The sequence below is a fragment of the Vigna umbellata genome, chromosome 1 (assembly GCF_029865625.1).
Source record: "Vigna umbellata cultivar VRB3 chromosome 1, Vumbellata_1.0, whole genome shotgun sequence".
Lineage (NCBI taxonomy): Eukaryota > Viridiplantae > Streptophyta > Magnoliopsida > Fabales > Fabaceae > Vigna > Vigna umbellata.
In genome coordinates, this window is record NC_142165.1 from 19610758 (window position 1) to 19627243 (window position 16486).

At 34.1% G+C, this 16486-nt stretch overlaps 1 protein-coding gene across 2 annotated transcripts in view; it reads right to left on the reverse strand.

Annotated features, from left to right (window-relative positions):
* Positions 1–599: 599 nt before the first annotated feature.
* LOC124839586 (myosin-15-like) overlaps positions 600–16486 on the reverse strand; it is a 53067-nt gene continuing 37180 nt past the window's right edge. For both annotated transcript variants that reach the window (XM_088099585.1, XM_088099590.1), the window contains 19 exons: positions 15260–15465; positions 13932–14051; positions 13744–13842; positions 13102–13323; positions 11865–12004; positions 11645–11756; positions 11473–11520; positions 11302–11391; positions 10224–10394; positions 9896–10048; positions 8747–8923; positions 7309–7449; positions 4720–4790; positions 4512–4611; positions 4387–4443; positions 4242–4298; positions 2168–2248; positions 1997–2079; positions 600–1167 (listed from right to left, as the gene is read on the reverse strand). In XM_088099585.1, the coding sequence (XP_087955711.1) occupies positions 1044–1167; positions 1997–2079; positions 2168–2248; positions 4242–4298; positions 4387–4443; positions 4512–4611; positions 4720–4790; positions 7309–7449; positions 8747–8923; positions 9896–10048; positions 10224–10394; positions 11302–11391; positions 11473–11520; positions 11645–11756; positions 11865–12004; positions 13102–13323; positions 13744–13842; positions 13932–14051; positions 15260–15465 (2252 nt within the window). In that variant the 3' untranslated portion in view covers positions 600–1043. The remainder of the gene's footprint in view (positions 1168–1996; positions 2080–2167; positions 2249–4241; positions 4299–4386; positions 4444–4511; positions 4612–4719; positions 4791–7308; positions 7450–8746; positions 8924–9895; positions 10049–10223; positions 10395–11301; positions 11392–11472; positions 11521–11644; positions 11757–11864; positions 12005–13101; positions 13324–13743; positions 13843–13931; positions 14052–15259; positions 15466–16486) is intronic.

A 16486-nucleotide genomic window follows, 5' to 3' on the forward strand; every position in this document is an offset into this window, starting at 1 on the left:
GTAATGGCCTCGGTTCTTTAAATATTTTATTTTTCAATTATTAAATGTACAGTCACAAATTGTTCTTTTTTAATTTGATTTTTTGTTTGAAATATATGTTCTTAAATTTTGAACTTTACAGCCTATACGTAACCTTTAAAATCACCATTTTGACTACTAGTATTGGTAGCGAGGCATAAATATTTTAAAGTAGGATGAATGGCAACCAATTCATTTGATTTCTATTATTGTTTCCATTACTTGTGGCGTTGTGTAATAATGAAAATTGAGCACAAATATGCAAAGAATATTAAGCTATATTAAATAAAAGTACCACAAATTTTCTTCTTTCATTTTGGCAGAAGTTCGAAAAATATAAACCACCACAAGATAAAGGATGGATTAACCTTATATGTTTCTTATACAGGAAGTAAAATTGAAAAAAGGAACTAATTGTGTGCTTTCGCTGCCAATTTACGCAATAATCAAACCAGAACCAAAACAATGATCATCTCCATTCCAATTGGATCAAATTCAAGCCATTTACAAAGGTTTAATTAGTGGCATTTATGGCACGAAATTCCGCACCGTGCTTCAAAACACAAACAAATTGCTCAAGGTGAAACTAAATTTAGAACTCGAATGGGCAACATTAAATGGTGTTAATATTTACATGAATGAATGAAATTTAATTTTGGCCATAGCCTAGTTACAATTGCATACCTACATAAAATAGAACATCAAATCAATAATAAATATAACTAAGTAGGTGGGAGCCAAAATAATAGAGGCAGAGTATCAGGCTTGCAATGTCATCTATATACTACGGGTAATTACAAAACGTTGGTTGAAGTATGTAATTTAGAGGGGGAGATTACAATCAACCAAGATAATCACTCATCTATCTGTGGCATCATATACAGCAAGCGCACACTGGAACGTGAGAGAAACTTGTGTTTCCAATGTAGATACCGTATTAGCATTCTCATCAATATCCAGAGACGAAATATTGAACCAAACTGTCAACCACAGTCAGTTGTTGCGATCAGGAAATCGTAAACCACTTACTTCTGATGTGAAATAAGAAACTGAGCACAGGAATATTCGGACACAAATTCTGGAAGATGAATCTCATCAAGATCTATGGCAGGGATAGCCATATCTATGTCTTCAGCAGAGAAAGGAATGCTGCAGCAAAAACAATAAGGTTAAATAAGACAAAGGAATCACAAACGGTCGCTGTGACTCTTGAGATACAAAATACAGTTCCTTATCACTAATTTGGTGCAATTTTAAATTTCCATTTCCGAATATGTGTAAGGAATCACACCCGCAATTTTTTTTTTTGTAATATGCACGACCTATATGCAGGTTTACATCTTAATTTTGAAGTTGTAGAGTAGCGCAAATTTATCCATTTATTTTAATTTTGAAGTTGTAGGTGCGGTCAATGACCAGCCTACTTTCCTCCTCTTTATTCTAACTGAATTGAATAAAGTCCATATTTCTCTCTCTCCCAACACGCCACATCAGCATTTTGTTATGCGTGCATTCGTTTTGATTATTCCTCGCGGGGTCAAGTATAGGAAATATCTAAGAGCCAGTAATTCTGATAAGCATTAGATTTTAGCGTCCATGACTGTCACAGTACTCAATTGAAAATTCTAAATAAACTACAAGACAAATATTTTGGCTTATTCGGCAAGAAGTAAAAATGCAACCGACTGAACTGCAAAGTACACCAGATAAGAGTTATGCTGCTTGGCATACATATTAAGCTTCATTTAACGATAAAATAGCTGGTCAAAAAAAGAAGTATCCATTTTTATAAAAAAACGTAAAAGAAGACCTTGCTTTTTCGGTATTATAATTTCAATTTAAAAAAAACTGGAATAAGACTCAGAAGTCCCATTCAAGTAAGAACTGGCCAGAAAAACACAGAAGCAAGGAAATCAATCGTATTGATTCATACAATGCTACAAGTGAAAAAGAACTTAGATGGGAGAAGGTAGTGTACCTCAGATCGTCATCCAATAAGAAAGAATTTGATGTCAGGTTCTGATTGTCCTTGCTGACAATTTCTCTCATTACACTAACCACCTGTTTACCATATATTGTTCAGAACTCTCAAGAAACTACAATACTACAATAGTACTTGTCCTTTGAATCAATTAAGAACAAAACTTGCCTCATTGGACACACTTTGGGTTCCATACTTGTCATCCCAGTACATTGTACTGATTCGATAGATTTGCCTCACTGTCAATGCCTGATGAAGAAATGCATTAGCTTAATTTCCAAATTTTATATGCATAGACGAACTGTATATCAAGAATTTTGTATTCAAATCCTTACACAGGCAGGACCTGGAACGTATGCTTATTGTTGAGAAGAGAAAATTTGAAAAGGCATATAATGAATTCTGTTGGTTTAAACTACAGTACAGCTATTTGATTTATATGATCAACTACACTATTTTTAATACTCTCTCAAGCTGTAACTTACAAGCCCATTTAGATAAAAAATAATGTCATCAACACAAGATCTGGAGACATGTTGTTGGATCCGACTAAGTAAATAATGACAAATCTTCACACATCAATTTGGTGCGAGTGTGTGAAGATGCTGATGAGCTGGTGGCACATAGTGGATGCCAAAAGAGGATAAGTCATATTATAGGGTCAACTTAGAGGTTAGAGGACAACGTGACTATTGGAAAGTAAAAAAATATGCTCAGAGTGCATAACTGATAACTTACACTCTCATACAAAAACTATTTAGAGGAGAAAGGAACAAACTAATATTGAATGTTACGTATTTTCTTACGCATCTCAGCAATACCATACATAGACTTTATATAAGCCACACAAAATAATAAATAAAAACAAAATGGAAAAACTACGCAAACTTTCTAATGATCCATAAATAAAAGAAAAAAGAAATGTTTTCAAAGCATAAGACTCGGTAACCAATTTGATTTAATTCTATTAATAACAGTTGCGGGAGAGCAAGAAATTACTTAGAAGACACAAATGGTCATAATGTACAACTACTACCATAGAGCAAAAATACTCATGAAGACATAGCAACTACCGGAGAGCATAACAAGGATAGCAAAAAAATGCTCAGAGTGCAACAACTGTAGAGGAGGAAAAAAATGGGAACAACTACTAAAGAGCAAAAACACTTGGAGACGCAACAAATACTGAAAAGCAAAGATGCTTGCAGAAGAATGACTACTGAAGCGTCAAAGGGTGTGATGGCAAGAGTGTACAATGATCGAAGAAAAAAAATTATCAAAGGACACAAGCTACCAAAGTTGATCGTTGCACATGGTAATGATAGTGGTGGCAGTGGTCGGATGCAAAATACTTGTCAGAAAGTCTCCAGTGGTGGATAGTGAAATACAACAGAAAAAGAAATGAACCGAAAAATGTACATGTTCACCATTTCTAAAAAATTTACACCTATGCACAGTGGGCCCACAGGAAAAGCATGGATTAGACTTGTCTTCTCGGGAAGAGTAACAGGTCGAAAGCAGAGTAAGAGGACAAAAAAGGAGCGCATCTTGAAGCGTCAGCACTATCCTCGTTCTTTCATTACGATCTCAAGAAATGTGTAAACAGTTGTTTTCGGCATTCTCATACCTATCAACGTGAGTATAAAGGGATAGAATCTTCTCTACAAATTCATAAAAAGTAATCTATTTTAAGTGTCCTATCATATTAATATAGCTTTTCATATCATCAAATTTCTTATACCCCAACTCGCAAATCGCATGTAAGGTGCTTCACCTACCCGTCTAATCTACTAGAAATAACTGTCTTAGATGTTTGTTTTCAGACAACACGTGGCATCTTTATTTGCTTTATTTTTTCTGTTTCAGTTGTTGAATAAGGTTTTCTAGTCAAAATAAATGTTCCTAAACTTTAGGAGAAAGTATCTCAATTAGTTTTTTTGTTACTGTAAGCATTATAAATGTATTTTAATTGGCAGTCCATATCGAGAATAATAACAAAAAATTTTATATCAACTCATACTCTTTCTCTTTAAGAATTTTATTCTCTCTGCTTTGCTACCTGCCTTTATTGTGTAAAACAACACTGGCTCAAGAACATCGTGATTGTAACACAAAATTACATCTAGAATGATAACTAAAAATTGATACACGAAAGACTAAAGTTGGATACATAGCATTGCAACAACATATTTTAGAGAATATGATAATCATACTGGGCAGTCTCATAATATAACAATCATACCGGACAAAGATCTTGCCGAATCTCTTCCAAAGATTTCTTTCTTTTCTGATGTATAACCTGCATAATTCAAAGGAAAGTATATATAAGCGATAGCAGCTCCATTTGACACCATTCAAGTCCAACCAAAGTAGGACAGTTTTTATACCAAGAACCCAACAGCTTGTCGTATGTAATTGAGCTCGTGCCAGGATGTCCCTGCATACTGCATTTCACAAGTACTTAGTAACCCATGAAGCTAAAATTTCAAAAGTATAAACAATGTCAATCTACCTCTTCCTTTGCATTAACTATCCATTTCTCCAGTTCTGCTAGACCAGACTTCACATATTCACCATTTGAGAAAGTGCAACATTCCCGACGCAAGAGAAGACTAAAAAGCGATGGAAGTTTAAAAAGAAATGAAAAAGCTGAACAAAGGAAAAATGAGCAACAAAGTAAATTAGTGACTTTTAGCAACAAGAACAATCATGGGTTTTACCTGTTGAAGAGTGTAATATTGATGAAGGAAAACACTTGGGTAACTAGTTTACGGATGAAGAAGGATGGGACCTGATCATGGAAATTTTAGCCATGACATGTTAGATACCGCGAATGGCTGAAACTTATTAACACTAATAGAACAGTTATGTTCACAACTACATAAGTCATCATTTATTTATACTCCAAAAGGTACTACATATGTTACAAACCACAAAATAAACATGTAGAATGCATCAAACTGTACAATTTCACCATAGAAATAAGTCCAGGATTGAATTAGGCTTAAAATTTCCTTCTTAATATGAGAGCCCTTAAAAGTCAAACATAGCAAAATTTGTTGTTTGTTGAACCTATCATCCCACCCACTATTCGACCACCATGGAATCACCCATAAATATCTTGTTACATACTTAATATGCGAATGTCTCCGCATAAGGGGAGTGTGATTAAAATCCCAAATCGATTACAGATAAGACAAATTTATATCAAGTCCAAACTTCACCTTACAAGTTGGTTTCAAAAGGTTAAATTAGGCTTAAAGTCCACTTCTTAATATTAATGCTTATAAATCTTATGATTTACAATACGAAACAGTTCACAATTCAAAAAATAGCCTCTTCAATCCATCATTTGTATTTTGATTCAACTAGAATGAATTTACTACTTGCATGTTGATTAGAAATTGTTGTTTGACATAGAAGCCAAATTGTCAATTCAAAGCTTCAATTGATCAAACAGTTGCAATAACTCTGTTAAGATGTAGTATATTAATTTGTCACATTATGTTCCCAACTTCCCATCATTCCATTTTCATTTTTCCATTTTGCCTTGATTCACTTTACTAGGATGTAAGAACTTGATAATCTACATACAAAACCCCCAAGCCATCCTATGGTTTATGCATCCCTCTATTTCCAATTATATGGTGTGGTGAACTCAACAAATAGCTAGTCACTCTGTCAGTAAGCAGTATATAAAATGATCAAAATTAGTTCCCAACTTCTGATCATTCCATTGTAATTTTTCCATTCTAGCTTAAGTCACATCACTAGGAAATAGGAATTTACTCTATTCTGTCATGGTATGATGGACCCAAGAAGTGACTCGTGATATGGTATGGTCTTGAGTTTTCACCCCTAAAGACCGGTATTATTACAGCTCCTGCTAAACTTACATCTTGAACAGCAGTATCACAGACTTTTATTCAAATTTCAACATGTAATTTCCTTGCATACTTTCTTCCTCAGTAGGTATTCAGGAAACCACAAAAAATAAAATATAGATTATAGAAGGTCAGTAGAATACATAAAGGGGGAAGCAAATTGCAGAATGAAATATTTGATTACGATAATGTGAAATCCCAATCATTCAAAATAGAAAAAGATATAGGGTTAAAGAAACCACTGAGAGACTGGACATCACAAAAGAAGGGAAGAAGGAGAAGTTTTTTTATTTGCCCCCTGGCTGGCTCACTCCAGCTTTTGATCAGATTTGACCAGAGCCTTAGATGCCAGTTATCTGACACATGACTGTAGAGTGAATTGCCAAGTACAAGACCAGGGAAAACTGAATTACAAATAAGGCTAAAATTCATATATCTGCAGTTATGCTTTTACATATCGTTGATATAGTATGTTTGAACAAACTTCTCCATAAGGCCTTTAAGAGAGAAAAACGGGGAAAAATGGATCTGAATTGTGCATAAGCTAAAATTAGCTTTGTACAAGTTAAAAGCAAAAAATTAGAGAAGCTATATGAGAGTTTCTACAGCATAAACTAATTTTAACTTTACTTTTTTTTTTCTCTAAGAAAGAGCTTATGAAGAAGTCTGTCCAAAAAGGCCTTAATTTGACCCAATCCACATCCATGTAAAAAAGGACAAAATTGGTTATAAAACTAGTTGTTTGGAGCATAGTTAAGATTTAAATTTGGTTTCAAATTAGTTGAGTTAATATTGCCCTGGCTAAGGGTTGACCTTGATTATGGTCAAGCAAATGACACCCCAGTTGAGACCGAGTCAACAACAGAAAAAAAAAATGAAAACGACAACCCAATTTAAGTTGAGCAAATGACTTCTTGGTTGAGGCCAAGTTGATTATTACCCAACCAAGGCCAACTGAAAAAATGTGCAGACCAAACGATGTCTTTAGATGAACATTGATTTTGAATATTTTAAAATAAATATTTAAGTGATATCCAAGTAATGGAATTGGAAATAAAATACAAAAACAATGGATTTGGATATGAAACCAATCTATTAAAATGGACGTAACGTGACCTGCTTTGGTTTGGTTATCACATACAAGTTCATCGGTCAAAAGAAAATTATATAATAGCTAAACGCATCTATCAACATGAAGGTTCACTTTATTACACTACCATTTCCTAGTTTGTAGAGCACTAGCAAAGAGGAAAGGAAGATTTCAAGAAAAAATGAAAGGTGCACAACAAATATACATGGAAAACTTACCCTCCAGTGCATGAAATTAAGGATGCACTGTAAAAGAATACAACAAATGGAGAAATGTGTACAAAGAATCAGACACATTAACAAAGTCAAAGAACATTGAAAACATATAAAACGTACATGATTTCCACGAAGTTTGCTCATGAGAGAATCCAAAAATTTGACAATGTTATCCCATTGACCACCAGATGATGGTTGGGGAATCCCACCAGGAGATCTAGACGATTTTGCCCCTTGCACTCCTCGTCCTGTTTTGGGTGACTAACCAAACAACAATAAATTATAAAATTAGACATAAACAAAAATAAACAAAGGTAGAACACTTAAATAAAAGATTTGATAATTAAAAAATGTAAAATGGTGCAGGATTTTAAGTAAGACCACCAAATCTGATGAATCTTCCCTAAGTTTGATGAATCTGCTGATGGGAGATCAAGGGGTTAATTCAAGGGCAGAAAGGAAGCCTTGAGGCAGCCATGGGGGAAGTTGTTGCAACAATTAAGGACCAGCTGTTAGACTTCAACCTTGAGGATAAGGTCGTTTTTGCAGCAGCATATGTAAGGAAACATATTAAAAAAGTAGTTGCTAGTCGGGTTGTTAGGATAAGTGCATATTTCTAGATATAGTTGGGGGTCCTGGTATGCGGGGGACTTTTGGATGTTTTGGAGAATTGTTGACAGGATCATTGACATCCTGTGTGAAAGGGAAATCCTTGAAGGAGAGATATTGTGTTTTTTTCAGTCTATTCAATAAAGAATATTACTCTTCTTTCTCCTTTTAATTCTGGGTTCCCAACAACTTCGGTTATTTTATCCTTGTTATATTTTTAATCTTTATTACAGGTTTATCTTGCTATTAAAACTAAGATTATGTATTTAAAATCAATCCCATAATTACAGGGATTTGTTTCCATAGAATTAGCTTTCTATATTTCATAAACTAAACAGCAGGCTGTGAGATCAATCAATTAGTTTCCAAAGTGGGGAGAAGAAAATTCAAGTCAGAAAAAAAAAGAGGCGTGAAACACATTTCTGACTTTCCCGCCATCACAAAGACAATGAAAAAACCAAACACTGAAATCAAATTTCATGGTTCATTGTACAAAAAGACAATCAGCTTCTCAACCACAACCATAACAGTAATATTATATAACTGTTTCTTCACATTTCACTATAAACTCCAACTCCTAGGTGCCCCTGTAAACCCTTAACAAAAAGAATTCACACCCAGCAACAAAATCACAGAAAATATCAAACATATAACAATTTTATATGGAAAAAGGATTGGAAGTAAATGGGTGCACCACTGGTACCGCTGAAAACATTAAAGCAGTTCAAACTGACTCCGGAAACAACAAACTTAGTTAGAAATTTTTATAACTCCCTCTTTCTCAGACAAAGAAAAAGGTGTTTGAGAAACTGTCGTAGAATTATATTCACTTAATGATATGGCTACAAGAACCAAGAATAAAGCACAAATTCAACATCTGACAAGGTAATTTAGCCAGAAATAACATCTCCAAAGCCTATGACTATAAGCAAAGAGTAAGAAATGGCACCTGAATACATGATCCCAGAAGTGGAGAAAGTTCTTTTTTCAAATTGTCACGCAACAGACCAAAAATCTTCTCTACACAAGCAGTTAGCTGTTGTTTAAAAAGTATAGCAGGATATCTTGCCTCCACATGTGATACACCATCATCATACCCTATAAATTGCAACGGAGATTTTGGTCCCTAGAAATACCACCAAAACTAAAATCAGGGGAAAATACAAAAACAAGCAGGGAACCTATGACAACCAACCTAAAATGAAAAACACCAACACGCTTCCCAGATTTTAGTCTCAATTTTCTCCCATCATCCAAAAAAGAAAAACACCAATAGCAAAGCTTCCTTTGATTATTTATATCTACATTTAGGTCTGGGTTAGGAACAAAGCACTTGAGAAATGAGAGGAAATAAAGAAATATTTTTTTAATTACATGCTAATCACATTCTCAACTCCTTTTTTTTTTTACAATCACATCCTTGTAAAAAGAAAATAAAATGTACAGGAATGAATGCATAGAGAAGACTGAGACAGCAGCCCGACAACCAACAGCAAAAGATGGCGGATGCTACACTAGAGACTGAGACCAACAACGCAGGACTAACCTGCTCATATGATATACCAACTTCAGGTACATAAAAGAGACAACATTTTAGAGGGCTTGATCACGCCTCTCTTTTGTTTTATATTTAGATTGATAGAATTCTCATACAAAGAGTAGAGGGAAGAGCAAAGATCAAAAGCCAGAACTAGAGTCCTAGGTTTAGAGTTAGGTAAAACTCATAGGTACATCATGTAACAGTTTTCCAATTCAACTACTACCTATATTCAATACCTATTCTAAAATCTGCAACTTTATTTTTAAGCATTTATAGATATATAAGCTATAAATTAAATGTCAAGTATCCACAATCCTTGCTAAAGCTACCATTCTGCTACATCAGCCACTTTGCACTGTGAAATCTAGTTACACTGCTCGAAGTTAAATCTCAAGTAGCAGGTCACCTATCTATCTTTCTATACCATTTTCATCCACTGCAGCCCACAATTTAGTCAAAACGAAATGCAACTTAAACTATAGAGATGTAGTCACAGAAAATTACATATATAGTGGAAGTAATACACAAAGAATTCAAATTTTCAGCAAGACAACTCACATGTCCTGTCCGGCTGGTTAAACCAGAAGATCCAGGATAACGCTGAGCAGTGGCAGTTAAAAAACCATTTGACCGTAAGTTCCTTTGTAAAAGGCATAGAAGCGCAGAGGTATTGGACAGCCAATATGGCAGGATAATGTCATCCTCCCTATCCTGATGTAGAATGCACTCGGATAAGTTTCATAAAATAATCACACATATCCTACGAATTCAATACTGGACTATAAATGAGAAAATACACAATAGAAATAACAACAAATTCTATGTATGAGACAAGCAACAAAACATAATAGACAGCAAGTTTTAAGAATAAGAGCAAAAAATTTACCTTTAGAACCTCATTTATGCCTTCGATGATGGAATCAAAAATCGCTGTGCGCTCATTTTCAAATGAATGCCAATGAAGCAGACATTTATATATAATACGAGCAGCAATAGGTTTACCATTTTTAAATCCCAAATTTTCTTTTATACACTTGGAGAGGAATTCATAGTTATCCTGCAAAACATAAGGTACCTATCAACTTAAGGTGCACAATCATATAGTTAGAAACATGTTGCAGACACTAGTTTATTATGGAGATTGGTAGACTTTTTCACCTTCATTTTGCACAATTTTTTATTCTGCTCCTGTATTTTCATCCAAGTCAATTGACTTAATTCAATTTTTCAAACAGGTAATATGACTCTACCTTGTCACTGAACTTCTCTCTCAAAAGGATGGTTGAAACACTGAATGTTCCAGGACCAATATCAATTTTTCCAACCACAAAAATCAAACCCACAATAACCAGTAAAGTAAGATTGGAGCAGACAATTAATGAAATTTTTGGAAGCGATATGCATTTTCCACATCACAATCAAATTTTGCTTCCATTCAATTGCAACAATTAAAAAATGACCTTTACTAGTATAAATTCCTATAACTACATTACCTCAATACTAAATTGATCCTGCCCAGTAAATATTTTTTATCCCCTTCTCACACTGCGTCTTCAGCTAGTTGTTCTCACAACTCTCACACTAACTCTCAATTACAGTTTTCTTTTTTCAATAAACTGATCCTGCCCAAGAAATATTTGTTATCCGTTCTCACACAGCATGTTCAGCTATTTGTTCTCAATTACAGTTTTCTTTTTCTTCAACAAAATGGTAGTGTAAAAGGATTCCAATGTTAATTTTCATCCCAACTATGTTTGCAAAACAATTGACAACAATCGTATGTAGCACCCCAATCAATAAATAAAGGAGAGAAAAAAAAACAGAAAGTGGGGGTACCTCCCATTTTTCTATCATGAAGATGAATTTTCCTTCTTTTCTTTTAGGTTGAGGATAAACTAAAATAGCAGGATGTCAAATCTAAAGGTGTAAAATTTAGGCCAGAACAGAAATTAAACAAGATCTACCTGGTGCTTCTCTGCTGTTAACTTAGATCGACGAGAGTCTGACAAGCCTACTGTAAAAGGGGCAATAAGTTTTGTGGGCGTGGGTGACTCCTGAATAAGAGCATATTAAAATAATTATGACTCTGTTTATGATTATTTCCAAAAGAGGAAGATGAGAAAATAGGAGCTTACAAATATGGTCTTTCGATCAGTGTGAGAGGTAATTGCAGTAGAGTATTTCTGTAGCAGAAATAAAAAAATGTAAAACAATTCTAAGACAAAGCTATTAAAGAAGATATTTACCTAAAAATGAAACAAAATCATAAGGAATGAATAACAAAAGTAACAGACAAAACAAACTTACTTCTGACACTGACTTCGCAAAACCTGGACGGTTACTCTTAAAAGGGGTACTTAATGCTTTCTGACGAAGCACATGATTTTCATTCTCTAAACTCTTTAACTTTTCCTCAAGCCTACATTAAAGAAAAATAATTATCAACTAGGATTACAGGAATAAGTGTAAGATCATGCATTAACTAAATCATATTGCAGAATGAGAAAACAGGGAAAAGAAAAACCACCTTTCTTCATTTTGCTCGAGTTGAGAACACTTCTGTTCAAACTCCCTCAGTTTCTCCATGGTTTCATCCCGGCCTTTTTGAGCATTCATAAGCTCAAGCTCTAAGGTCTTGTACTTCCTTTCAAATGCATCCAATGAAACCTAGAAATCCAAGAAAGGGAAATGAATCATACTATATAAAAAAGTTTACAACAGAAAATAAGCAAACGAACAAGTTCATGAAAGAAGGTATTTCTCATTATTAAATATTGATTTTGTCCCTTGTTATGTATATCTTCTTCCTTACAAATAAGAATATAAGGTGTAGACAACACACAATTACAAGCAGTCCTTTCAATATAGATAAAAAAAAGTTAAATTCCACAACAAGGATCAAGGGTGGGCCTTTGCTTACATGCTTCAGGCCCAAAGGGTTAGATGTAAAACAAAAAAATAAGTATTCATCAAACAGCTTAAGATGTACGGGTAATTTGTTCATAATGACAGCCTTAACCATGGAAGTGTTACTATAAAAAAGTAACAGATAAAAGGTAAGATTCTATTTTCTCATAATATTAGAAGAAAAATCTAAGAACCAAAAACACCCTCAACCCTCATCTACAAGCAAAAGCTTAGATCCGGGAGAAGGTACCAAGTGTGGTACTTCTCTCATGTCTTTGAACAGAAACAAAAACTAAATAAATAAATTAATGGGAAATTTTCAAATTACCCGTATCATTCCGTTTAACCTTGGAAACTCAACAAGAAAAATGAAAAAGTTTTACACTATTCTACCCTAGGATAATCCGCCCATCCAAAAACCAGTGTTCCATGCTTCTACCATTTTCTTTGATAGTAATGATGATTAAACATCTTGCAAACTTGTCTCCATCTTTAACTCTTCTTTTGACATTTAAATCCAGATTTTCTCATACAGTTCATCAATAAACTTATCTCCAATTAGTAACCTTACTCGTATCATTCACAGTTCGTAATACCAACTTCATGATTTATCATAATATCTATCTCATAAACCATGTCACTGGTCTATAAAACTTAACATGCCTCAGTAAATAATAAAAAAATGGAAAATTGTATAACAAGAAAATCAAGAATGTGAAACAACAATTTGATGTAACTCTTATTCAAACTTGAATTCATCCCACAAAGAGAAGTTCCAAAAATCCTGCCCAGGATTTATATGGTGAGAATAACCAATATTTATTATCCATCACAATCAAACAGAACTAATGAAGCACCTTTAATAAAGCATTTTCCTTTCGCAATTCATCCACCGCTACTAGCTCCCGTTTCAAAGCGGACTTTTCCTTTACTGATAATTCTAATTGATTTTGCAGAACAGCATTCTTGTTGCACTCGTTAATTTTTGCCAATTTAGCAGCATCCAATTCAAGATTCAAAGCTTCTAACATCTTTTGAAGTTTGGAAATCTCTATTTTTTTAGCCTCTTCATTGGAAACCTGCACAATGAAGCAGAATCTTGATAAGTTCAATAATTTTGTTTTCAAAGCCTTTGTGCCAGATAAATGACCTGATCACAGGTAGGACATTCAGTCCAAATTTCAGATACAAGTTGAAAAGTAAAATAAATAGAATATAACCAGCAAAGAAACAAGCAAAAAAAAAGATAACTAATGGTTTATTTATGGAGCAGAAAACCCTAGCTAAAATTCTCAGCTAGACATCTAAAACATTTCAGCTTATAACAACCAAATATAAATACATATATATAGAATGTTGGCACCAACAACACATAAATATGTATGAGAATGTGAAGTAGGAAATAAACCTTCATATCTCAAAAAGACCTATGTATCACAAGGATTCAGTTAATAATATACAACCATTAAATAAAATCATCAATTTTCTAGAGGTAATACCCTTATTTTCTTTTCAAGATGTAAACGCCATGAGAGATCTTCCATTTGCTTCTCCAGTTTATTCTTTGCTAATCGAAGAGCACCAGCTTCATTTGCCTCCTGATAAAGACATTTAAAAACGAAAATAAGAACAATTTGTCTACTTTGGATGGGATCTTCCACATAGACTCTGAAGGTAAAAATGTTACTTGTTTAAGTCTCCGTAACTCTCTTTTTGCTTGTCTGCACCGCCAAAGGCATTGTATTGCCACAACTGAAGTTTGATAGCGTAGGAAAGATGACCTAACCTTGGACATCCTCCAATAGGCCTACAATGTTATGTATGATCAACAAAACAATATAACAGAAGAATGTCATCCAAAGTAACCAGACACAAAGAGCAAGCGTGAAAGTGAATGCAGCAACAATTGAAACCAAAAAAAATAATTCATTGTGCCATTGCACTGTAAACTATTAGACTGAGAAGAGATGGAGATCAAAATCGTATGTTCTCCTCTGAAGAATTCTCCACTAAATAGGGATGATACAATATTTTGCAAGAATGCTATCATGCAGCTTTTCTATCTGTGAAACAAACTGAACAAGAGAGAATTTTAAACCTAACTTAATTGAATGCATCTGAATAACTTGTGAAATAAGATAGTTACAAGAGTAATTATAGCTAAACTTCAATAGAAGAGATAGGTGTGTTAGCAATAACGAACAGCTTTATTCAATTGATACAAGAGATAGTTGTTAGCAGTAGCTTAACAGCTCAAGGAAAAGTTTTTTCAAAAGAAATACATTGAATTTGCCTATGAGAAGAAAACTGAGCAGAAGAAACGGGGTCAGTCAACACATTTGCCCACTGATCCAGAGGTGCAATGTGATAGAAAAAATAAATAAATAAAAAAGCTGTTTGACCAGAACCTTTTCCCACACAAGGAAAACATTAATCTCTATTAGATTATAACAGGCTTAGACTCATCTCTTTGTATTTTATTATTTATAAATGCATAACCCTAATTGTAAAGAGAGAAAAATTTAAATCAAACAGAATATTATCTTGGTTCACAACAAAAGTACTACTCCCCCTCGTCTCATAAATATAAGACATTTATATTTAATTCACACCTGTTAAGAAAGTAAGTTTGATTAATGATAAGAACTTGGTTATTAAGGAATGCCTACTTAGCATCCATTAATAATCAAGTCCCTATCAGTTAGAAGCATTATATTTGTAATTGTAATATTTTTCAAAAGTCACCCTTAATTAATGGAGGGGGAGAAAAATAATAGCAGCAGTTGTTAAGGGTATTTATCAAAATATTTAATGCAAGAGAAACAGAAAAGAATCTTATAAAAGGGAGCAAGGAATTTTCCAAATGATGTCTTGCATCTAGGGACAAAGACAGTATTTGTAAACTAGGATGATAAATACCCAAGGAAGTCTTTTTTATAAAAGTGATGAAGACACAGCCTATGACTTTCACCGTCTAAAAGTTCTACCGCATATAACACATCTTGAAAAAATTACCTGAACAAAAGTAGCAGCGCTATGTTCTTTTGCATGTAAGAATCTTTGGCGAGTCACAAAACCTCGAACATGAGATTGCATGATAATAGCAGAAAAATACAGTTTTAAGTGAGCATGCCTTGTAAGCCACATCCGAATATATTTCTGAATGGAGATAGCCGCTGCTGTCTCCCTTTTAGCAGCATATATCTTTCGGGCAATATGACCTACAAAATAAGTACAAAAAGCTGATGACAGTCAAGCTAATGTCATATTAGCGTGATCCCCATACTTAATGCATTTTCAAGTTGTTAAATTTAGGGGAAGACAGACAGAAATCGAGAAAGGAGAGAGAGAAAGAGTGTGCTACTGTATCAGTGTTAGAATATACCGTGAATGCATGATTACATGGAATTCATTGCACAAGATTAGAGGATACTATGTTTCCCCTAAATGAGATATTCAAGCCACGCCTATAAACCAAATTTATAAGATTCAGAACACTATGATTTGGTTCTTAATATGAAGTAGACCTTTGCGAGAGAATCGATTAAGATACTTAAGAATCCAAATAGTTGCATCACAGTGCACCTAACAAGGTGAATCCAAATAGTTGACTCACCATGCTAAATGCAAAAGCAATATTTGGATCAATGACAATAAGATAATTGAGTTTTCCAACTAGCATTCTATATCTCCCAAGATGTGTTAAGCGCACTCCTTGATCAAGTAGCAACATTACAAGAGAGTGTCTATTGGCTTGGCAACAAGAAAGCAACCTTCTTCCAAGAGGTCAAGTGGATACTACCTTTTGTAAATCACCAAACCATCCTTGGATTTAGCAATTTCAATAACTAAAAATTACCAAAGCCGACCAAGGTCCTTAATCTAAATATCTCAACAAATATATTGCTTCAAGCAACTAATGTCATACTAATCCCTGGCAGCAATGACATTACCATTAACATAGGCAATTAGGTAAATGCATCCCTGACGTGCATGATAGAAAACAAAATAGCCAGCTTTCGCTGCAAGTCATGCCAAGCACAAGGTGACTTTCAATCAATATAAAGTGTAGGAAAGTCAACATTTATAGTAGATGATTCCCCTAAAGCAACAAAACATAGTAATTGTTCCATACAAGCTTCCTAATCAAGATTGCCAAAGAGCCAAAAGACTCAGTTTGAAAAAACTCTCCCTCTGAAGTTGAGAACACATGTAAAAAGATTAAATTTCATCAAAAGTGAC